The sequence below is a fragment of the Onychomys torridus genome, unplaced genomic scaffold (assembly GCF_903995425.1).
Source record: "Onychomys torridus unplaced genomic scaffold, mOncTor1.1, whole genome shotgun sequence".
NCBI lineage: Eukaryota > Metazoa > Chordata > Mammalia > Rodentia > Cricetidae > Onychomys > Onychomys torridus.
Window position 1 is genome coordinate 10,558 of NW_023412907.1, and position 24,858 is coordinate 35,415.

The 24,858-nt window shown below is 46.1% G+C and overlaps 1 protein-coding gene across 1 annotated transcript; it reads left to right on the top strand.

Annotated features, from left to right (window-relative positions):
- The first annotated feature begins 368 nt into the window (after positions 1-368).
- LOC118576063 (receptor-type tyrosine-protein phosphatase alpha) lies at positions 369-23,726 on the top strand. The gene is made up of 15 exons (XM_036176469.1): positions 369-474; positions 3,290-3,366; positions 4,962-4,998; positions 5,775-5,872; positions 7,499-7,618; positions 8,436-8,602; positions 9,203-9,338; positions 10,425-10,574; positions 11,964-12,057; positions 12,335-12,411; positions 12,816-12,950; positions 17,655-17,780; positions 17,860-18,011; positions 21,942-22,077; positions 23,084-23,726. Exons 4-15 carry the CDS (start codon positions 5,810-5,812, stop codon positions 23,156-23,158), a joined length of 1,431 nt encoding a protein of 476 aa, XP_036032362.1. The 5' UTR covers positions 369-474; positions 3,290-3,366; positions 4,962-4,998; positions 5,775-5,809; the 3' UTR covers positions 23,159-23,726.
- The last annotated feature ends 1,132 nt before the right edge of the window (positions 23,727-24,858 follow it).

Here is a 24,858-nt window from a genome sequence, read left to right on the forward strand (position 1 = left end):
TGCACATACTCACCCAGATCTGTGTTCCCCTTCTCTTCCTACCTCCTCCCCAAAAAGATAGAACTTACTACCAGCACAGGACTTGGTAAAAAGAATGCCTGCGGGGCTGGAGAGATGGCTCAGAGGTTAAGAGCACTGGCTGCTCTTCCAGAGGTCCTGAGTTCAATTCCCAGCCACCACATGGTGGCTCACAACCATCGTAATGAGCTCTGGCGCCCTCTTCTGGCGTGCATGCTGTATACATAATAAATAAATAAAGCTTTAAAAAAAAGGTAAAATTTAAAAAAAAAAAAAAAGAAAAAGAAATGATTAAAAAAAAAAAAGAATGCCTGCTTGATATTTATCCCTCTTAATAACTCTGTTAATTTCTCTTAACCTTTCAGGCTCTCCCTGCTTGTCCTATCCAGGCCACCTGTGAGGCTGCCTCCAAGGAGGAAAACAAGGAAAAAAATCGATATGTAAACATCCTGCCTTGTGAGTGTTTATAGGGTTTCTTGGAATGTGATCTGAAACTACGTCTCTAGATAGATTCTTGGAGGATGGGAAGAATCTTGGGGTTGGTAACGGGGCGCAAAAAGAAGACTGGTTCCTCCTTAAGGCTCAAAGAGCGTGGATGTCCCCCCACCCCCCCCAGGCAATCTCGCAGTCAGGTAGAACTATGCTATGGATCACAGTTTGTATTGCAGGCCTGTTTCTGATGACCAGGCAGGACAGCTTCATGGGACCAGGCCGAAAGTAGGTGATGTGGTTGTTTTAGCTGTAAGCAAGAGCACAGTGAAACCACACCACTCCATTGGTAGAAAGAAAGGTCATTGGTTCCTCAAACTGCCAAGGCTGTCTCTCGGGTTCAGAGAAAATAGTAAGCGCAGGGAGAAGCCTTACCAGTTCTGAGGGAAGCAGGTAGCAGTGGAGGGGGTGTGAAGTCAGAACAGCCTGGGAGTTAGTGGAGTGGGAAGTAGTCTATGGCCACAACAGCCTGGGAACTAGGGTGGGCCTTTGATCTATTACAGGCTTACTTGAGTTAATCCAGAACAAGTTGCCCATTGCCAGATACTGGCTTTTCCTAACAGAAACCAACTTCACAAGATTTCTGAGGAATGCTGAGCTTAAGTAGCAGTTCTGTTACTCAGCCCAGATTGTCATCTCAAACATTGTCAACAGCACTGCCATTTTGGGGACTCACTTTGAACCTAACAATAATACCTTCCCAGAGTTAGCCACAGATAATCAGTTGATCTCATCTAACAGATATTTTTCTAAGTCTGTGTAATGGGGTATGCATAACCCAGTAGGCTATGAGACAGATATTTGAACTTCTCTGTATTTATATATTGGCTTTTAAAAAAATTATCATTTGGGGGCTGGAGAGATGGCTCAGCAGTTAAGAATACTTCCTGCTCCTGCAGAGGACCCAGATTTGGTTAAGCACCCACATGGTGGCTCACAACCATCTGCAGCTCCAACTCCAGGAGATCTGACACACGTAATAATACATCTTGTCTAAAAATTCATCTGGGGTTGGGGATTTAGCTCAGTGGTAGAGCGCTTGCCTAGCAAGCACAAGGCCCTGGGTTCAGTCCTCAGCTCAAAAAAAAAAAAAAACATCTGTTTAACTTCCTTTTAAATTTTCATTACATTTATTTGTGTGTGTGTACGGGCACACATTTGACATGGTGCATGTGGGAAGGTTGGAAGACAGCTTGCAGTAGCTGGGTCTCTCCTTCCACCCTGTGCTCTGGGGATCAAACTTGGATTGTCAGACTTGGCAGCAAGCCCCTTTACCCTTTGAGCCATTTCACAGGCCCTCATCCTTTTAAAATGTTTATATTTCCTAGTGCATAGTAAGTATGTTAATATTTATATATAATTTATCAATAAATGAACAAATATTGAAAATACCCATGCAGGCATGATTGGTGAAACCTACAAATTTTATTGGTATGCATATGTGTGGGTGTGTATATATGTACACATAGTTTTTTTTTTACACCTAGTAAGTATATTGTACAGTATACATTCCTCTAACTTTAATATATTGTCCATTCATCTGTAAAGAAACACTTTCCTTTTTATCAGCTGTTGAATATTCTTTATTGTAGCTATAATATAATACCCTAATAATGGTAGAGGTGTTTACAGATTGAGGGCATTAAAGACGGCGTTGAGGGCTAACTCAGTGAGTAAGCCTGGGGAAAGGAAAGAACCAGCTTCACAGAACTGTCCTCTGACCTCCACATGTATGAGATGGCATATGTGCCCACTCATACATCAAACATATATATACAATAATAATCATAAATAGAAGCAAAATAATGTTGAGGGCTGGTGGGATTGCTCGATCAACAGGTAAAAATTCTTGACACCCTGAGTTCAGTCCCTAGAACCCATGGTGAAAGGAGAGAACCAACTCCTGAAAGTTATCCTCTGACATATATACACACACACACACACTCAGCACAGGCCTACCTGCACTCACACATACCATATGCAAGCACACAAATACATATATACCGTAATCATGAATCTTAAAAAAATTGAGACAAGAGTTTTTCTATGTAGCTCTGGCTGTTCTGAAACTCACTGTATAGACAGGCTGACCTCAAACTCAGATCTACCTGTCCCTGCCTCATGAGTGCTAAGACTAAGTAACATTTTTAAAGGGCAGATGTTAGAGGCAGCAGGTAGGCTCAGAGGTCAAAGGCACTTGCTGCCAAGCCTAGTGACCTGAGTTCGATCCCCAGAACTCAGGAGAGATTTGACTCTGAAGTTGTCTGCTGAGTTCCACAAGCACAAACACATATGTGCACACTCAGATGCACACAAAAGAAATGTAAAAGAAAAAAAATGTTTTAGACAACCAAAAGGCTAAGTGCAGTTGTTTACTCCTATAAAACCTAACTCATGGGAGGCTGAGTTCAAGGCAGCCTGGGCTACAATGGCAGTTCTGTGTTAGCCTGAGCTACAAAGTAAGACTATATAAAAGCAAAACCAAAACAAACAAACAGAGCCAGGTGGTGGCGGTGTATGCCTTTGATCCCAGCACTCAGGAAGCAGTTGAATCTTTGAGTTCGAGACCAGCCTTTCTACAGAGTGAGTTCCAGGACAGCTAAGGCTACACAGAGAAACCCTGTCTCAAAAAAAACCAAAACAAAACAAAATAAAAAGAGCACTAGAATGCCATATCTCAGTCACATAGACACAGGTATCTGGGCTAATAATCTGCTTCAGGGACAGTAAGAAACAAAATTGGATTTATTGAATGTGAACGTCTCGCTTGTTTTTTTTCTAGATGACCACTCTAGAGTGCACCTGACACCCGTTGAAGGGGTTCCAGATTCTGATTACATCAATGCTTCATTCATTAATGTAAGGAACTTGTGTTCTTCTTACTTATCCCATGAAAAGCCATTAGCTGCTGTCTACTGATTCCTTCAAGATTGCCACCACAAGCTTTTCCTAACAAATCTGATTTTTTAAGTGGCCAGTTCTTTTTTAAAATTGGGTAATTTAAAATATATTTTTTGTTTATTCTTTCATCATTTCCTAAGGTTTCCAGTGTAGAAATCTGAATCTAGATGATTGTTTCTATTAACCCTTTTTGAGCATTTTTAAATGCTACAAACAAAAGCAGGCATTACCCTCAGTAGTAAAAATAAGGGGGAACAAAACAAGAAAACCAGCTACCACGTAAGCCTGGCGATGTGTCCAGTCCACTGGGAGTAAGGCCTGAGGGAAGGGAAGTAGTCTCAGGGCCCTGAGTGTGAAGGCGAAACAGCAGGTAAGATCCACATTCTGGGGAACACAGGTTATCTCACCTGCTAATGATCACAGGACTTCACGAAACACGGCCATTGACTCATTGACCGGAGACTCCAGTCTAGACAAGGAGATCTAACTCCTCCCTACCTTAGATGCCTGAGGGCACATAGCAAGTCTTTCCGAGTGTTTCTCTCGCTGGGAAGAGTGTCAATTCCACCTACACAACCAGCTGGGACTCGGGTTTCAGAACCCTGAGATAATGAAGGCACCAAAGAGCCACATTTCATCCTTCCCTTGTTGAGCATCCTGAATTAAGGCCATCTTGATTTTCATGTTGTAATGATGATTAAAAACATTTATGGAGGGCTGGAGAGATGGCTCAGCTGTCAAAGGCTAGGCTCATAACCAAAAATATAAAAACATTTTTGAAAACTAAATTCCTGTTCTCAAAAGTAAGAAGCCTGCTGTTGCTGACTTTAAGTGCTTGCTTCTCTGCTAGGAAGCAGCTCTCTGCCCTTGTTTGAGCTAGACCAGGAAATGGCTTCTCAGAGTTAGGTCCTTTCTTTGATCTCACCACTATCTGGTGTGACCTGGTGTCCCAGCAAGACTGCTTCCCATTGCCATCTTACTGCTGTCTGCAGAGAAAAAGACAGTCCCTGTCCGCATGAGTTTCTCGGAGGCTCCTCATCTGTTGGAATGGGAGCCCCAGTCTCCTCTGCTCCTTGCCACCCACTGACTAATAGTGAAGCTCATCAAACCTGGCTGTTTCTGAAAAGTTTTACATCTGAGTAATGCATCCTCAAGAAAGAAAAAAAAAGCTTTATCCTTCCCGATCCCAGCTCCATCACTAGAACTACCTTATATGTTCTACCTTGGGAGGTCTCACCCCGCACACCAAAACCCACATTGTTGGCTACTGGTAAAGCATCAGAAATGGTCTAGACCAGGGGTTAGTCTTTGAATACTCTCCCACCAATATTCACTAATCATTCACCTTGAGAAGCCTGCCTAGACCATTTGGGTTTTATTTTCTTTTATTCTTCTTTCCAAACCTAACCCTTCTGGGATTTCTGTATTGGAAAGTCTTGTGAATTACCTAGACCTTACAGGGAGGCTTTGTTAACTGGCTGAGAGGCTGATTGGAGAATATCATTCCTGCCAACTTTTGGGTTTCACTTTTCTTTTTCATCCGTCTCCACCAGGGCTACCAAGAAAAGAACAAATTCATTGCTGCACAAGGTAATGGCAGTTCTTTCCTCGTGGGCTTAACCATGGTCTCATGTAGGTTGAGGGTATGGGATTCTGCCCAAATACTAAATGAACTAATAAATACAGTAGCTTTTCCTAATCATTACCACCTAAAAGAAATATAAGGGCTGGGGAGATGGCTCAGTTGGAGAAGTGGTTGCTACACAGATGTGAAAACCTGAGTTTAGATTCCTAGCACTTGCATTAAAAGACATGACATCATGTACCTAACCCCAGTGCTGGAGAGGCAGAGACTACAAGATCCTAGAGACTTACTGACTAGCCAGCCTGTCTAGTTAATAGGCTCTAGGTTAGTGAGAGAGTGTCTTCAAAAAAAAAAAAATGGTGGAGAGCAATTAAGGAAACCCTCATTTGACTTCTATATGGAAAGTAAATTTGAATTCCAGCCTGAGCAGGTCACTCCACCCTTTTGGGACTGATGACACTCATTCCAGAGTATGACAGGACAGAGTAAATGCCACAGCTAGTACTTGACTTATTGTCTAGACTGTGGTCAGTAAGCAGTCATGACTTCTAATCCTTAACCCTTAGAAAAGCATTGTGCTCTTTCCTATTTGGAGCCTCCTGGCCATACTCCTGATGAAGTGTCTGGTACATACATGGTAGATACATGGAGAATATTCAGTTAGCAGGTGGATGAGTGGATAAATAGAGATTTAGACACAGAATTCCAAAAGTCAGGCATGACTAGTCTCTGTTTCCTAGGATTGTTTTTCCTCTCCAATCTTTACTCTTGGCTACTTTAGGACCAAAAGAAGAAACAGTGAATGATTTCTGGAGAATGATCTGGGAACAAAACACAGCTACCATCGTTATGGTGACCAACCTGAAGGAGAGAAAGGAGGTAAGTTGAAAATTTAGTAGCACAACCCTAATATAGGCAAATCTGGTAGAGAGAGGGTCTGTTCTGCTGGAGCTCTATGCTGGAGCAGAGCTTCCTTCTTTTTGTGGTTACTGTACTAATGGATCATCCAGAAAGGCTACTGTGCCTCTTCCTGAAGCCTGGAAACCTCAGATGAATGTCAGGGCAGGGGATAGTTGTGTTCATGGCACATTACCATGTCTGGTATTAAAACAGCTCATTCTAGTTCCAAAATAACAGGAAGGGAGAAGTGTGCCATTGGCTAGAAAAGAAGGGGGACTTTCATGCTCCTCAGCTTCTCTAGTCCCTCATTCCCTCGGTTTCCTGCAGCACCCCCTAAAGCCTTTGGTGTCCTGTCAAGCTGATAGAGGGGGCCCTAGTGTAGCAGAGCCCCTGATGAGGGTGTGGCCCGCAGGAGGCCAATGAAACTGAAGCCTACAGCAAGTCCGGCTGGCAGCTTCTAACAGCTCCTGTTTCTTCTGTGGCCTGACCAGCTCTGTAGGTGGGCCATAGCCAGTGCCAAACCTGAGTGTCTTAGTCACTGTTGCTGTGAAGAGACACCATGACCAATGCATCTCTTATTTAAAAAAAAAAAAAAAGAAGAAGCATTTTTAATTGGAGCTTGCTTATAGCTTCAGAGGTTTAGTCCATTATCATCATAGTGGCACACAGATGTATTGTTGGAGAAGTAACTGAGAGTTCTTCATCTGCATCTGCAGGCAGCAGGAAGAGAGCCACTGGGCCTGACTTGAGCTTCTGAAACCCGAAAGCCCACTCCTAGGGACACACTTCCTCCAACAAGTCCACACCTACCCCAACAATACCACACCTCCCAATCCTTCTCAAGTAGTGCCACTCCCTGATGATTAAGCATTCAAATATATGAGCCTATGGAGGCCATTCTTAGTCAGACCACCACACTGGGCCATAGATGAACCCAGAGAGATAAATCATCATTTGTGACAGTCTTTCTCAAGGATGGGCCTTTTGTCACCTTGACCCATTATGTGATTTCGGGTGTATTTCTCAGCAGCCCCACATTGCTTAGAAGGGTAGTTTGGGGCAAGTGGTGGTGGCGCAAGTACTTGGGAGGCCGTAACAGGCAGATCTCTGTGAATTCAAGGCCAGCCTAGTCTACAGAGCTAGTTCCAGGACAGCCAGGGCTACACAGAGAAACTCTTTCTCAAAAAACCAAAGCAAGAAGGAAGAGTTAGTAGAGTAGTTTGGGATGGGGTTTCTGTTAGTATGCTCTAGACCTTTAGCTCTTGGAAGCTGTTAAGACTCAGTCGACAGGAAGACCTTAGTTTTACAAGATAATGGTCTGTATGGGCGCCCTGCAGCCGCTCTGCCACAGAAAACTGCCAGTCCCTCCTTCACACAGGCTTGCCCCTAAAGCCTGACCTCAGCTGAGGGGTTGAGTTGAGAAGATGGATGGATGTGACTGAGGTTGGGTACAGTTGAAGGGCAAGTAAGTTACAGTAACTGAACCTTTAGCTGACGTAGGTGACAGAGGAGATACAGGCCTTATGGTTCCTTTTCTCTCAGTCCCCTTACTTACATCTGTCAGGACAGCCTTGCATGAGAGATGTGTGTCTGTTTTCTTTATAGTGCAAATGTGCCCAATACTGGCCAGACCAAGGCTGCTGGACCTATGGGAATGTCCGTGTGTCTGTCGAGGACGTAACTGTGCTGGTGGACTACACAGTACGGAAATTCTGCATTCAGCAGGTACAGTCTTCTGCCCTTTCCCAGCACTCAAGTAGGATCTGCTGACCGTTAAGAGGCTGGGAAAGTCTGGGTTGTTCCTCTTCTTACTGAGATGTCAGGAATTTCATAGTGCACAATCTGTGTGGATTCTCACCTCCAGGAACTTCTGTCGAAGCTCAGTGAGCAGTGTTTTTGTGGCTGGGAGGAAAAGGACCTGTTAGGTGAAGTTTGATCGCCTTGAATGTGACCAGACAGTATGAAGAGAGGCTTCAGGAAGCAGGCAGCCTTCTGGGTGTTGTGTTTGCCTCTCTAAAGATTTCTACCTCCAAGGGTGTAGTGTGACTGTTGTAAGCCTTCCAGAGTGACCCTGGAGGCCTGAGCTGGAGCTGGGGTTTGGAGTGCTATGAAAGAGGAGTTGTCAAGAATCAATCAGGAGCCCTGCTGGGTATAGTGGTGCACACCTTTAATCCCAGCCCTTGGAGGCAGAGGCAGGAGGTCTCTGACTAGGAGGAGGTCGGCCTGGTCTATAGAGTGAGATCCTGTCAAAACAAAACCAGGAGCCCTGCATTGTGTCTCTAACCCTGCTGTTGACTGTAATAGTTCTTGGGCTTAGATCAGGTCATTTAAGTTCTCTGATTTCACCTTCATTTGTAGGCCAAGAATATTAGGAACAATTCAGCCTACTGTGTTGTGTGGGCAGGATTCTCCCTCTGATTAGAGGCTCCCTGGGTACTTTTCACTTTTCCGTCATCTGACAACGTCCGTTACACCTTCCCTCCCCTTGCGCTACCCTCCTCCGGTTATCAGAACAAACACACAGAATCTCCTCCCTTCACAGGTGGGCGACGTGACCAACAGAAAACCACAGCGCCTCATCACTCAGTTCCATTTTACCAGCTGGCCAGACTTTGGGGTGCCTTTTACCCCAATTGGCATGCTCAAGTTCCTCAAGAAGGTGAAAGCCTGTAACCCTCAGTATGCAGGGGCTATCGTGGTCCACTGCAGGTCAGTGTGGCCTAACCCTTACCCACTTTCTGCCCCCTTGGATCTTGACCAAGAGGCTGACCCAGAAGAAATGCATAGCTGGGGCCCCAGACAGCAGCCAGAGAGAATCCTGGGCTCTAATCTGGGGTGGAGAACATGACTTGTAGAAAGAGGCGAGTTAGGCGCTTACTCTGATTCTGAAATGAAGAGCGGTATTTGTAGTTACAGGAGAGTTTGTTCACTAGTCCCCGTTATTTTCAGTATATACTCCTGAGAGTAGATGAGGCCAAATCTACTCTGCTGTCCTATTTGTTTGAGCTAGTGTACCTCCAAGGTTAGGAGTGGAGACTCAGCTGTGAAGCCAAGCGACTGGGTCAGGTGCTGGCTCTGTACCCTTGCCTCCTTGAGACACTTATAATTACCAGGGTACCCAGGCCCTGACAACTAGAGACCAGGAGTTCCAAGCACAGTAGGGTTATTGACTCTAGGGCAGTGCCAGCTCTACCCCAGTGGAAATTAGAACTTAGCTGCCTGGAGGAAGCCTGAGGCTGTGCCACCCTTCCCTGCCCGCTCCTCCAGGTCATGCCTGGCGTCCACTCACCCCTTGCTCTCTGGCTACAGTGCAGGTGTAGGGCGCACTGGTACATTCGTTGTCATTGACGCCATGCTGGACATGATGCATTCAGAACGGAAAGTGGATGTCTATGGTTTTGTGAGCCGGATCCGGGCCCAGCGCTGCCAGATGGTACAGACAGACGTGAGTGATCTGTGGGTGAGGCGAGGGAAGGACTTTCCAGTGCCAGGACATCTGCCTACTCTGAGGACTTCAGTTCATATAAACATCACATAGTGTGTATGCATGTGTGTGTACACGTGCGCATAATATGGAATGACATGTGTTGGTCAGAGGGCAAATTACAAGTTCTTTCCTTCTGCCACACAATTAAAGAAATGCAGCATGGGAGCTGGAGAGGTGGCTCAGTGGTTAGGAGCACCAGCTGCTCTTCCAGAGGACCTAGGTTTAGCTCCCAGCATCCCCTTCACAGCTAACAGCCATCTATAACTTCAATTCCAGGAGATTCAACACCTTCTTCTGGCCTCTGAGGACATGGGGCATGCACATGGTACTTATATATACATGAAACAAAACACACATACACAGAAAATAAATAAAAATATTTTTAAAAAGAAATAAAACGCTGGGCATGGTGGTACATGCCTTTAATCCCAGCACTCAGGAGGCAGAGGCAGGTGGATCTTTGTGAGTTCAAGGCCATCCTGGTCTACCGAGCGAGATCCAGGAAAAGGCACAAAGCTACACAGAGAAACCCTGTCTCGGGGAAAAAAAAGAAATAACACATAGAGGAAGAGGTTGTAGCTTTATGGCTGGGGGAAACAGGAAGGCAGCTATCACTTTCACTGGACTTTATGGATAAGGGAATCATTTTTAATGTATGCCAACATGCCAGGACCCACGATCATGATGCAGCCAAGTCCAAGAGCAAAAGTGTGTACTCTGTGGTCATGGCACAGACATGAGATGGAGGCAGGCTGGAGTCTAAGGCCTTGCACACTTTCACAGCCTTTATGTGTGCCCAGTTTCTGACAGACTCTTTGGACTGAAGAATCTGGCAGTCCAGGACCCTGTCTCCCAAGCTAAGCACCCCCAGGGGAGCTCATGCATTTCAGGTTCTGCTTCTCTGTGTTGGAACAGTGTGAATGAATCACTTTATCCCTACTAAAATCAAAGGAAAAGGAGACATAAAGATGTCACTAGGAGTGATCTAGTGCCACCAGGGCCATGCTGTTCATGACTCAGACCTCTGTATGATCCATATTTCAGATGCAGTACGTCTTCATCTACCAGGCCCTTCTGGAGCATTATCTGTATGGGGATACAGAACTGGAAGTGACTTCTCTGGAATCCCACCTGCAAAAAATTTATAACAAGATCCCAGGGACTAGCAACAATGGATTGGAGGAGGAGTTTAAGGTGAGTTGAAGCTGGGACTCCAGACTGAAGGGACCACACATTCTGGAGAAACGCTAACTCTGTGTGTACCACGGCCAGTGGCAGTTGAGTGCTTCTGAAACATACAGTCTTGCATATTAGAATCACTTGAATTATCTGTAAGGAAAGTGAATAGAAACCAGTATTTCTTTAAGTCCTTCAGTACTCCTAGATGATTATAATGTACAGCAATGTAAAGGCCAGATGAAAAGTCTTTTGTGGTAGGCAGTGGTGGCACTCACCTTTAATCCCAGCACTTGGGAGGCAGAGGCAGACAGAGCTCTCTCTATGAGTTTAAGGCCAGCCTGTTCTACATAGCAAGCTCCAGGATAGCCAAAACTATGTAGAAAGACCCTGTCTCAAAAAACAAAAAAACAAAAGATGAAGAAGTGTTTAGGCCTAGGCTAAGCCTGAGAATGCAGGCCTCCCCATAATTACAGCTATTCGGGATGCTAGGAATGGAGCCAGATATGATGGTGCACTCCATTCATCCCAGCACTCGGGAGGCAGAGACAGGCAGATCACTGTGAGTTTGAGGCCAGCCTGCTCTATGTAGTAAATTCCAAGACAGGCAGGGCTACATAGAGAGACCCTGTCTGAAAAGAAAAGGTGGTGTGATGAGTGTGTTCTCAGCAGCCAGAGACAGACAGTGGATGGGTGCAGAGAACCATTCACCTTAAAGTAGTCCTTATTACACTGTAGTGTATACTTGATTCACTGGGATCTGTCAGGATACGGGTTGGTGCAGTGTGTCTGGATTGGGCCTGATACTGTGCGTTTCTTACAAGATGAGACCAGTGCAAAAATCAGAAACAAGCTTAAGGGCTGGGGAGATGGTTTCGTGGGTCAAGTGTGTGCTGCACAAGCATGACAACCCCAGTTTGGATCTTCAGTACCCATGTGAAGATTAGGTGTGGTGGGTGTGTACCTGTAACCCCACTACTGGGGAAACAGGTGAAGAGGGGACAGTCACTGGCCACCCAGCCAACTGGCTACAACAGCAAGTTCCAGGTTCCATGAGAGAACCCTGTCTCAAAAAGTAAGGTGGAGAGTGATGAAGGAATACGCCCAGCGTCAACCTCTGTCCTCCGTGTGTGCACACGGAGCACGCCCATACACACAAGGAAGCAACCTCAGAACCAGGAAGGAAGAATACAATTGGAATATTTTCCTAAATGGCAAAAGAATGGCCCAAGAAATTCAAGGACAGAGGAGTCTCAGAAGGTTCCACAGGAGCCTAGAAGGCATTGCTTTTCAAACACTCCTTTGACTTCTCCGCTAAACTTAAGACGGTACGGTCCTAGTGACTGGCAAGAGTCTTGGCAGGTTCCTTTACTGGGAAAATAGTGTCTCCCTTCTTCCTTCATTCAGAAGTTAACATCAATCAAAATCCAGAATGACAAGATGCGTACTGGAAACCTTCCAGCCAACATGAAGAAGAACCGGGTTTTACAGATCATTCCATGTAAGTACCTCTCCCCTCCCCAGGGTCTTACTGCACCAGCCCCTATTTCCTACACTGTCCAGCTTCTCAGGTGTGGTGATTGGCCTGAAGTCGAGAGTCACAGCATTTCCTCTTGTTTCTCAAAGTTCTTTAGTGGTTTCAGGAAATAAAAAGCATAAAATAAAGTAAAAAGTATAAAAGCCAAAAAGACACTGGTATCTTTGCCCCACTGACTTAGGAGATTGGTAAGGGGAGTGAATGTTGGTAAGCTGCAAGCCATTCATTGTCCTCCTTGCAGATGAATTTAACAGAGTAATCATTCCAGTCAAGCGAGGTGAAGAGAACACAGACTATGTGAATGCATCCTTCATTGATGTAAGTGATGGGTATGTCCCCTGAATCTGTCCCATGGGGCTTCTAGTACTCCCTCACATACTTCCTTGAGAAGAACATCTTTAAGTCAGTCAACAGCTACTGAACTCACTCCCACCTACCCAACCTGAGTACTAGGCCTGTCTAGCCACAAAGAACGGAATGTAAAGGAGACATGCTACATATTTCTAGATGAGAACCTTGTGACGTAATCACGTCCAGGAATCGAAGCCTGATCTGATCTTTCCTGTTCCTGCTGTCTTCCTCCTAGCTCCATCCCCTGCTTCCCTCTCCCGGTATGATCCTTGGTCATAGAGTTCTTTCTGGAACCCGTGCGCCTCCTGTCACTTGTCTTTTACACCCCCCTCCTTGACAAACCACCTCTGTGATTAACCCGACCCATACAGGGCTACCGGCAGAAAGACTCCTACATTGCCAGCCAGGGCCCTCTTCTGCACACAATTGAGGACTTCTGGCGAATGATCTGGGAATGGAAGTCCTGCTCCATCGTAATGCTAACAGAACTGGAAGAGAGAGGCCAGGTGAGCTCAAGAAGACCCCTGGGCTAGAAAAACAAACAGGTTGGGGGCAACTCTAAGGTATACCTGGATCTTCCTTTGATGATGGCCTAGCATATCAACAGCCAGTTGGTATCTAACAGTCCTCAGCTTCTCCCAGGACTGGAGAAGCTGAGAAGCCTGAACCTCCAGTTGATTCTAGACATTTCCCACCATTTCACTTTTCTCCTCTATCCAGCCCCTCAGCCTTTGCACACACCTTCTCCATCCTACCTCCCAGGTAGTGCAAAGCCACTAGGAAAAGAATGTGTATAGCCAGGCCAGGGCTCTGAAGTAGAAGTCCCTGAATGTCCTTAAGACAGGGTCACCTTTTATAATTACTACACAAAAAAAAATTGATGAAATTAAGAAATATAAAATAAAAGAAGGGGCTGGAGAGATGGCTCAGAGGTTAAGGGCACCGACTGCTCTTCCAGAGGTCCTGAGTTCAATTCCCAGCAACCACATGGTGACTCACAACCATCTGTAATGAGATCTGCTACCCTCTTCTGGCCTGCAGTCATACATGCTGTACACATAATAGATGGATAGATAGACAGACAGACAAATAAATAAATAAATAAATCTTTAAAAAAAAGAATTTCAGACCAGATATGGACATGCACACTTTTAATTTCAGCACTATGAAGGGAGAGGCAGCAGGATGGATCTCTATGAGATTGAGGCCAGCCTGGTGTATACAGCCGAGTTCCAGGCCATCCAGGGCCACATAATGAAACCTGCCTCAAAAAGAAGAAAATCACTAGCAAGGGGTTTCCTCAGGACTAGAGACAAGAAGAAAGAACAGGCTCAGTGCTGGATCAACAGCTTCATTGCACATACTTAAGGTCTTTTTTTTTTCTTTTAGGAAAAAAGACTTAAGGCCAATTTAAAAGTAGTGTTGTGTGATGTTCCAACCATACAGAGATCTCAGAGATGCTCTAGGTCAGCTCCTCAGTGTAGGAAATTGCTCCCCACTCTCTATTCCTCATCATGCCGCCTCTACAGGGCACCCCCAATTTCAGAGTATCATTGTTTATCCCTTATTTCAGGCTGTGTTCCCATAGTGCTTATTTTTTGAAGCCTCTTTGCCTTGAGGTTGTGCATTGTAGTAAATAGGTGATTCACTGTCCATGACATATCATTTAGCGGGGATCAGAATCATTAGATTGAGGCTAAAGAAGCTAGTATGGCCTGGGAACAGTTATTTCCAAGCTGTAGTAATGAGTTAGGACTTTATACCAAAGTAAGGAGCCCTTGAGAGGCTGGAGAGGTGGTTCAGCAGTTAGTGCCTGCTTCACAACCAAGAAGACCAGCTTCGGATCCCAGCACCCATGGGATAAGCCAGGAATTCTACTTAGTCTTGTAACCCCAACTCCAGGGGCAGACAGGATTGCTGGGGCCTTCTGGTGTCCATCCTCACTGAGAAATGAAAGCCTGGGTTCAGGGAGAGACCTTGCCTCAAAGAAATAAGTGAGGAGCAAAAGAACACATGATGCCCTTCTTCTGGCCTCCTCCTGTGCACACTGGCACATGCACACACACACACATTTATATATGCACAAAAACACCAGTTAATTTTTATTTTTATTTTTTTAGAAAGAGTCTTTGGCAAATCTAATTTGTCTATCTCTTAAAAGCCCTCTGGGTTAGTGAGATGGCTCAATGGGTGAAGGTGCTTGCTACTAAGCCTGACTACCTGAGTTCTGTCCCCAAGACCTACATGGTGGAAGGAGAGAACCAACTCCTGCAAGTTGTTCTCTGACCTCCATATGCTCCCCATGGCATATTCATACACACAATAAATGAATAAGTGTTCTTTATAAACAGAACTCTTTACCCTGACAAGGTGGCTTTACACCTATAATCCCAGCACTTAGGATGAAGATATAAGAGGATCATCACTCATTAACTCAACTCTGAACCCATTTGTTTAGTTAGGATTTCTACTGCTGTGAAGAGACACCGTGACCACAGCAACTCTTATAAAGGAAAAACATTTAATTGGGGTGGCTCACATTTTCAGAGGTTTAGTCTATTATAGCAGGAAGCATGCTGGCATGAAGGCCGACATGGTGCTGGAGAAGTAGCTGAGAGTTCTACATCTCACACAGGTAACAGGAAGTAGTCTGAGACACTGGGCATGGATCGAGCATATATGAAACCAACCACCACACCATCTAAATAAATAAGTGCACCTTTCACCCATCTGCTCTTGTCACGAATCTAGAGTTACTTTCTTCCCCAACCTTCCCCTGCATGCATTCTGCCTGGGAGTCTATTGGTGAGTCCTGACAGCTGTTGAGCATGCCCCCTTTTCTACAGCTTAACCACTGCCACTCACCATTATTTCTGACATGATGAGGTACGGACATGTGGGACAGTAGTGATGCCTCCCATGCATCCCGCCAGCACAGGTCCTCACCTTGAGTAGCCTGACATCATTCTTTCCATGTCCTGCCCAAACCTTAGTTCTTCATATAGTGAACTGGTACCTTTTTGAAAAATATAAATGTAATCATGTCATTCCTTATCTTAAAATCCTGCTTGAATTTGTAGAGATCTTGCTGAAAATACCCATGCATGTATAATTTAGGACTATTTAGTGGTGACAGATAGTTCCCAAACTTGGGTTCAGCCCTTTTTCCTCATTTCACGTACTTATGTATTTATGTATTTATGTATGTATGTGTGTATGTATATATGTATGTATGTATGTATGTATGTATAGTTATTTATTTATTTATAGTCTGGATCTCATGTGTCTCAGGAGGGCCTCAAGTCCACTGTGTAGACAAGGATAACCTTGAACTTTTTATCTTCCTGCCCTACCTCTCTTGAATGCTAGAATTATAAGTGTGCACTACCGTGACTATTTTTTTCTGTGTTGGGGTATAAACCCGGGGCTTCAAACTTGCTCAGTAACTTAGCGACATCCCTAGCCCTGTTTGCTTCTGAAATTCTCACAATATTTTCTAGGCTTGTCTTTAAATTATCATCCTTTTAACAGAGGTGGTGGCCCGTACCTTTAATTCTAGTGCAGAGGCAGGAAGAAGTCTTTTGAGTTCAAAGCCAGCCCGATCTATATAGTGAGTTCCAGGCCGTCAGAACTACACACTGAGGGACTTTGTTGCTGAAGAGACCTGGGGAGGGGGGGGGTGAAGGAGTGTTTCAGCATCCTTTTGCCTTGCCATCCCAGATGCTAGAATTACAGGGATGTGCACCTTCCTGTCTGCTGCATCTTTGCCTCAATCTTCTGCTCTCCATGGTGTCATTTTCTTCATGACCTTGTGGTCTCCATTGGCCTAATCATCTGCTTTCTTCTCATATCTCCATTCCTAACAGGAGCCCAGGCATATTTAGCCTGGGCCTTCCTCCTGAGCCTCCCCCTAGATTCCTTAGGCTCACATTTGGCCCCTAAGAAAGGTCCTTGCCCCTTAAATTAGAGCAGAGTCACCCAGTAGATCCCTGATCTGAAGCTACCCTTTGCCTCTGTCAACTCCCAGCAGCCACTAAAACGCTGCTGTCACCACCACCACCCTACCTGCACCTCCCCACACACAGCCAAGAGGCCACCTCTGATCACACTATCCCTTCAATATATCCTCTTTTCTCTCAGAGCATTTGACTTAGTTTTTTTTTTTTTTTCACTCCAAACTACTTTGATTTATTTTTTATTGCTGAGCCCACATGGAGAACTAAATTAAATGAAGAATCCTATTACCTTCACCAAGTGAGGAATGCCTAACTGAAGATAATCCCCTGACATCAGTCTCACAGCTATAATAATCTTCTATAAAGTATCTCTTCGTAACATCCAGATTATTTCAATCAGTACACCTTACCTACCCCCTGCAGTAGTAGCTTTGGTCACCTTGAAACTCATATAGCATGAGTCTGCCCCCCCCCCCCAGGTTCAGAAACTGCCCCCAAGTTCAGTCAGGACCAAGTGAAACTACCTTAACTCACGATCCCCGTTAGCCAGCTGGAAGAGGCTTCATTCTTGCTGTTCCCACCCCTCCTCCACCCAGCTTGAAGGGGCCTCTATCTTCTGCCCCTTCCCCTGTAAGTGCCTGATGTTATAACTACAAAGCTGCTAGCTGTGGTCTTCGGTGCCTATGTATTGGTTGGAGGGTTTTTAGACAGATCTTACTGTGTAGCCCAAGCTAGCCTTGAACTCTCAGGCCTCTGCCTCTGCCTCCTGGATGCTGGGGTTGCAGTCATGAGCCAGCACACCTAGCCCTTGATATCTAATTCTCATGTAATGTCTGATGGTGCTGGCTTGTTTTGCCCACTAGCAAGGTAGGAATGCTCAAGCTAGCAATCTTGAGGCATCCCTTTAACTATTCCACATTAAAGGAAGACACTGTGGGCACAGCATGGTGGTACACACCTTCATTCTCAGCACTTGGGAGGCAGAAGGATAGATCTCTGTGAGTTTCAAGGCCAACTTGATATGCTCAGTGAGATCAGGCCTGCCAGAGCTACAGAGTAAGACCCAGGCACGCAGGTGGTGCACACATAAACATACATGCAAACAAAACACTCATACATAAATCTAAAAATAAATGACAGAAGGAAAGGTCCCTGTGCAGGAAGGAGCCAGGATTTCAGGACACTGCAGCTGCTCCACACACATAGTATTCTAGCCCCTGACCTCTCACATACCTCTCCCATTTGTTCCTCCAGGAGAAGTGTGCCCAGTACTGGCCATCTGATGGCCTGGTATCCTATGGTGACATCACAGTTGAGCTGAAGAAGGAGGAGGAATGTGAGAGCTACACTGTCCGAGACCTCCTAGTCACCAACACCAGGGTAAGATGAGTATTGGGTAGGGCTGTTCCTATGGGAACAGCAAGGCTTCCACCACTGCCCTGATCCCCTTCTTCCAAAGGAGAACAAGAGTCGGCAGATCCGACAGTTCCACTTCCATGGCTGGCCTGAGGTGGGCATCCCCAGTGACGGGAAAGGCATGATCAACATCATCGCAGCAGTGCAGAAGCAGCAGCAGCAGTCGGGAAACCATCCCATCACTGTGCACTGCAGGTACTGCCGACCCCACCCTCACAGGGGCCAAAAGAGAGCAGGAGGTGGGGGGTGGGGGGTGAGGGGGTTAGTGTCGGTCAGACCACGAAGCATACACAAACAGAATGCTGGTGAGCACCATGGTGTCTGATGACCCAGACAGTGGGGTAATCAAAGGACCTGGGAGTGTGAATTCTGCAGAGCATGTGCTACAGATGTGTTAGTGTGCAGATCTGGAGCATGGGACGGGATTCAGGGAGCAACGAGAGAGGCCAGCACTTGAGAGATGGCTTAGGTGATGTGGAGATAGGCCTGGTCTCCTGAAGTGTGGGCAAAGAGAAAAGAGTATTTTGAGAATGGTTTGGGGGTTGGGAATCAGGGTGCGAGCCAGGCGTTGTATCGCACACCTTTAATCCCAGCACTCAGGAGGCAGAGCCAGGTGGATCTCGGTGAGTTTGAGGCCAGCCTGGTCTACAGAGTGAGTTCTGGGACAGCCAGGGATACACAGAGAAACCCTGTTTCAAAAACACAAAACAAAAAAAACCAATGAGACTGAGAACAGAGGAAAAGTCAAGAATGCCTCCCAGGTTTGAGCCCAAATCAGCAGGAACATGGACACAGCAACAGAAGAGCAATGTAAGGAGGTTCATTTGGGGCAGCAAGGGACTCCTGTTGGAGATGGTGTTTTCTAGGGATTTAATATTAGGCTGGGGATGTCATAAAGTACTTAACTAGCATGCTCAAGGACCTGAGTGAGGGGAATCCCAGGAAAAAAATGTGTCCTGAGGTATGTCCTTAATAGTGAAGTCTCACCAGGCATGTTGCACACAGTTAATCCCAGTACTCTCAGGAAGCAGAAGTAGACAGATCTTTTTTGGTTTTTCCGAGACAGGGTTTCTCTGTAGCTTTGCACCTTTCCTGGAACTTGCTTTGGAGACCAGGCTGGCCCTTGAACTCACAGAGATCCGCCTGCCTCTGCCTCCCGAGTGCTGGGATTAAAGGCGTGCGCCACCACCGCCCGACAACAGATCTTTACATTCAAGGCCAGCCAGGGTTATGTAGTGAGACCCATTAAAAAAAAAAATACAATCTCTCAAAACGTTTGTGCCTACTCTAGGGCTGAGGATGTAGCTTTGTGCACCACATAAAACCAAGCACATTGGCAGATGGCCTGTGATCCCAGCACTCAGGAGGTAGAGGCTGAAGGTTCAGAAGTTCAAGCTTATCTTTGACTATATAGCAAAACAGTTAAAAAATTTATCAGTACTAACTTCCAAGTCCTTTCAATTCCGATTATACTATGAACAGTGTGTGTGTGTGTGTGTGTGTGTGTGTGTGTGTGTGTGTGTGTTTCATTCTGACACTCCATTGCGGCTCCCCTCACGATGGCTGGAGAGCGTGTCTTTCCAACTGGACACAAGCCAGTCATCTCTGTGACATGCTTCAATAGCCTCTCTTGTGGTTTTCATCTTCATGAGCTGTTCCTTCTCTGTGCCTATGCTGTTTCTACCCAGTACCCATCTTACCCTGGTGTTGGTGACTAGGAGGTCTCGGACAGTGTAGCTCTCACATCTATGGCCCAGTCTTTGGTTCGTTCAACAGACAGTGCTTTTAGGTAACCCATCTAAACTCCTTTGCTCCTGCTATTCACTGCCAAATCTCGGTCACTGGTTCAAACTCTCCCATAAACTCCATATTGCTCTTTCTGGCATTTGTGTATCTAGTACTTAGCATTTCAACACAAGTATCTGATGCTTAAGATTCAAGCATGCTGGGCGGTGGTGGAACATGCCTTTAATCCCAGGACTTGGGGGGCAGAGGCAGGCAGATCTCTGTGAGCTCCAGGATAGCCAGGATTACAGAGAGAAACCCTTTCTCAAAAAAACTTAAAAAAAAAAAAAAAAAAATCAAGTCATAATTCTTGGTCTTTCTTCCAGATCTTCCCCAAATCAGTGTCCTTTCCACTCCTGCTTAGCTCTTTTTTGTTGTCTTAATTTTTATTTTTTGTGTAAGGGTGTTTTGTCTATGTGTATGTCTTCATACTGTGTGCATGCCTGGTACCCAAGGAGGCCAGAAAAATGGATCTCCTGGAACTGAAGTCACAGACAGTTGTGAGCTGCCATGGATGCTGGGAATGAAACCCAGGTCCTCTGCAAGAGCAGCCAGTGCTCCTAACCATTGAGCCACCTCTCCAGACCTCTCTTTTTGTTTTGACTTGTTTTTAGTTTTGTTTTTGGAGACAGGGTCTTACTACATTAACCAGGCTGGCCTCAAATTTACCAACGTACCTCTGCCTCCCGAGTACTCAGATTAAAGGTGTGCACCAGCACTCTTGGGGACCTGCTGAACTCTTAGGAGAAGGCTTAGAACTCTCCTGGCCTCCTCTTCCCCCACATGATGCTTGAGCCATCAGTAAAGCCTGTTCTGCCTGCCTCATCTTCTCAGAGCCCAAATATTACAGCTCCTCAGGAGAAGCTGCCTTTTCTCCCATACTGGCTTCCTGGTAGACCTCCCTTTTCCCCTCCCCCTCTCCTCCTCCTCCCCCTCTGCTCCTCCCCCTAACACAGCAGCCTTAAAATCTTAAAAGAAGTCTGACAGGGAGATGGTCTGCTGGTAAAAGCACTTGCCATGCAAGCCTGACAGCCCAAGTTTTATCCCCCGAACCCCAAACATAAAAAGCCAGATGTGGCACCCCTGCATCTATAATCCCAGCACTCTAACAATGAGATAGGAGATGAGATGGAGAATTGGCCAGAAGCTCTCAGGTCAGCTAGCCTGATGTTGACTATGCCTCAACAAGGTAAAAGGTAAGAACCAGGGGCTGGAGAGATGGCTCAGAGGTTAAGAGCACCAACTGCTCTTCCAAAGGTCCTGAGTTCAATTCCCAGCAACCACATGGTGGCTCACAACCATCTGTAATGAGATCTGGTGCCCTCTTCTGGCCTGCAGGGATGCATGCAGGCAGAATACTGTATATATATATATATATATATATGAAGGAAGGAAGGTAAGAACCAGCTTACCAAAGTTGTCTTCTACTTTCATGTTATGTATGCCCCCATACCCTGCAGCCTGTTCACACACTCACACTCCCCTCATACACAAATAAATACAGGATTTTTACAAAAAGAATCAATAAGACTGGACTGCTGCTACCTAGACTCCCAACAAGGGCCCAGTATGATGGGAGGTCTCCTTGCTAGTCAGCTAGGTACACCCAGCATTCTCCTGGGCTCTGATCTATACCTACCACTCTCCCTTCCCTTCTGCACCAGGTCCAGGTACATCATTTGAGTGCCCTCATCCCCTAAGAGGCTTGTTCCCAGATAGCCAGCCACAGTGTATCACTGTCCCTTTGGTGTACTTTCCCCTGAGCATCCTGCATAGAGCTCTGTCCCCCCTCCTTTTTTTTTTTTTGCTTATTGCATATCTTACTGTCTAGAATTGCCGAGTTCACAGCCCCTGCCAGAGAGCAGGTACTTGGTGTCTGGAAAGAGAATCAGCTGGTAATACTGAATAAAGTGGATCGAGTCAAGATGGAGGTTTGGATCCCTTAAAAAGAATGGAAAGGAATCGGCAGATACAAGTGCAGAAAATTTGAGTCAGCAGTTGGTGGAGACAACCTAGTTATTGAAGGTAGACAGCAAGAAGTCAAGCTGTTGGGGTTTGTGCAAGTTGTCACTGCAGCCCCACAAGCACATCCTCAATGCACACAGGAAGGGCAGCAGGAGCCCATCCCCTCTCCAGAGCTTTGCTCTCACAAAGCTCCAGGCTAAGAGGGCAGAGGTGAACATGGGTCTCCTGTTCCACTGACACCTTCCCCTGGCAGCTCCGTGGATGACTCATCTTCCCAGAACCAGCCTCTGCCTGCATCTGCTCCTCACTACACTTGCCCCTCAAGATAGACATCTACAGACAGCAGGGGTGGTAAGTGTATCTGCTCTGTTTCAGCGCCGGGGCAGGACGAACAGGGACCTTTTGTGCCTTGAGCACAGTCCTGGAGCGCGTGAAAGCAGAAGGAATTTTGGATGTCTTCCAAACTGTCAAGAGCCTGCGGCTACAGAGGCCACACATGGTCCAGACACTGGTATGCTTCATGTCTTTTGTGACTACACTAACCATAGCTCTTCCCTGTTAGGTGCAAGCCTCATAGTCAGAAGGCAGGAAGTGCCTGGAGACTGGGGAGAGTTCAGTGGGTAACACTTGTTCTGCAAGCATGCTAACCTGAGTTCAAATCCCCAGCACCTACCTAAAATGCTGGGCATGACTGTATCTGTAACCCCAGCATTGAGAGCAAACACAGGTAGATCTCAAGGGCTCACTGGCCGGCCGGCCTAGATGAAACAGCCATCTTCTAGTTCAATGAGCGACCCTCTCTGAGAGCAGTTGAGGAAGACGCCCTACTTGATGTTCAGGCCTGCAGGTGCACAACCACACCCGAATGCCCACATGCATACATCACATGTGCAGAGGCGTACCTGAATAACCCACAGGCTTTGTGCTCTGGCAGGAAGAAGAGGGCAGGAGTGCCCACCTGTGTTTTGCTGGGCCTTCCTGTTCAGAGTCTAACTCTTGACAGTCTGTATGTCCACAAAGGTTTTCCCGAATCTTGTGGAGCTAGAAAGCCTTGAGGGGAAACATGAACTTTAGGAGATCTGAGAGATGAGGCTTTCGGAGTTAGGATCATCTCAGCCTGGCAGCCTGGGCCCCCCTAGATGCTCCATGTTCAGCCTCGAGGGCTTACATCTGACCCTGCAGGACCTAGAACTCTCCTCACATGTCTGACCAGCTGTCTGTAGATCTACTGTAGTCCACAAACATTGCTTTTTCTCTCAGTTTTCCCTTTTAAAAACTGGGTCTGTTATCCGTGGTGGTGGCACACGCCTTTATTCCAAGCACTCAGGAGGCAGATCTCTGGGAGTTACAAGCCATCCTGGTCTACATAGGAAGTTCCAGGCCAGCCAAGAATACATAGTGAGATGTCTAAACAGAAAAAGGGGTGTGTGGGGGGGGGTCAGTTAGGAACCAAGCTTCAGCAGTCCCTTTGGTGACTAGTTTTTTTTTTTTTTTTCCTGCTTCTGCGTGTTCTTCAGGAACAGTATGAATTCTGCTACAAGGTGGTGCAGGAGTACATCGATGCCTTCTCAGACTATGCCAACTTCAAGTGACAGGTGACAAGGCCCACAGACAAGAGAATTGCCTTTAATATTTTGTAATATTCTGTTTTGTTAATATACCCAAAATTGTATATATCTTATAACTGTTTTAGAAATGGCACATAGGCTTCTATTACCTATTAGGTGGAGATTTTGTATGTAAATGTGTTAGCACTGATAGTCTTTTTTCCAGTGTTTTATTGGGGAATTAAATAGTGTGATATTTGGATTGATATCATGAAATCCTCAGCCTGGAAATTGGGCTGGATTATTCTTTGCTTTAAACATCTTTTCCTAAAGAAGATAAATGTAAGGCTCATTCCAGGTAGCTCGGTGCCAACTGAAACAAAGCACAAAGTTCTCAGAGCTCTTGAGGAAATGTTGTCTCACTCTCCCCATGCAGGCCTCTTTCCCTCCCTGTACTGTAAATATCCCTCCCCTTTCCAGTCCACCCTCATCTCCCACCACCTCCACCCAAGTATCAGCCACCCCAGCATGGGGAATAATGAGACCAGAGCGGTATCTCTGGCACCACACTAGGGATCATCAGGTAATAAAAACTTCTGATTCCCTGAGGAAATGTTGGTCCCTTTGTCTTGGGCATGGCAGCCTTATTAGGCTGGGGCTCTCCTGCATTGTTCCTCTCCCTGCCATTGGAAAGAAGCTCTGTTTTCTGTCAAGTGCAGTCATCCCAGCCGCCCACCCAGCTTTGTCCCCTAGACAGACAGCTAGGTTCTCACTGAGTTTCTCTAAGGGAAAGAACACCAGGGTCAGAGGAGCTGGTGTGGGCTTGAGTTGAGGCCAGTCTGGCCTCTCTAGTTTCTATCTAGAAGAAGTTTTTAATTGTTTTCTGGAGGTGTATTTATTTCTGTGTGTAAGTGTGAGCACACACATGCCACAGCACACTACTGTTCAGGGGTTGGGTCTCCCCTCAGCTTGTTTTTGAGGCAGGGTGTATTAGTCACTTTTCTATTCCTGTGATCAGGCACCATGACCAAGGCAACATAGAGAAAAATGGTGGAGCGTAGCAGCAGCAGGCAGGCATGCGCTGGAGCAGTAGCTGAGAGCTCACATCTTGATCTACAAGCACGAGACAGAGAAAGAGATACTGGGAATGACATGGGCTTTGAAAGAAACCCCAAAGCCCAGTCCAGTAACACACCTCCTCCAATGAGGCCACACCCACTCCTTTCCAAACAGTTCCTCCAGCTGGGGACCAAATATTGGAACATGTGAGCCTATGAGGGCCATTCTCATATTTTGTTTGTTTGGTTTTTTTTTTGATAGGAGGACTGGGCTGGGACTATAGACCCTGCCAGAACCTAGGCCTATGGCTATCCAGGGCTCTTTTGGAAGTAAGGCCTTGCCACTACATCCAACTCTTTGTTTTCTCTTTGTTTGTTTTCTTTTTTGAGACAGGGTCTCACTGTGTAGGCTGGACTGACCTGAAACTTACTCTGTAGACCAGGCTGGCCTTGACCTCACAGAGATCTACCTACCTCTGCCTCCCAAGCTGTAATTAAAGGCATGCATCACCATGCCTTGCCAGTTCCTCCATTTTCTAATGCCAATATCCTGAAGATGTAATTCACATCCCCATGATGGGAGCTAGGCCACTGCCACCAACTTGGAATAGGAAGGAGCTCAGAAAGCAAGCAACTTCATTTTTACAAATAGAAGCAAAAGTCATCCTTTCTATTTTCACTGGCTAC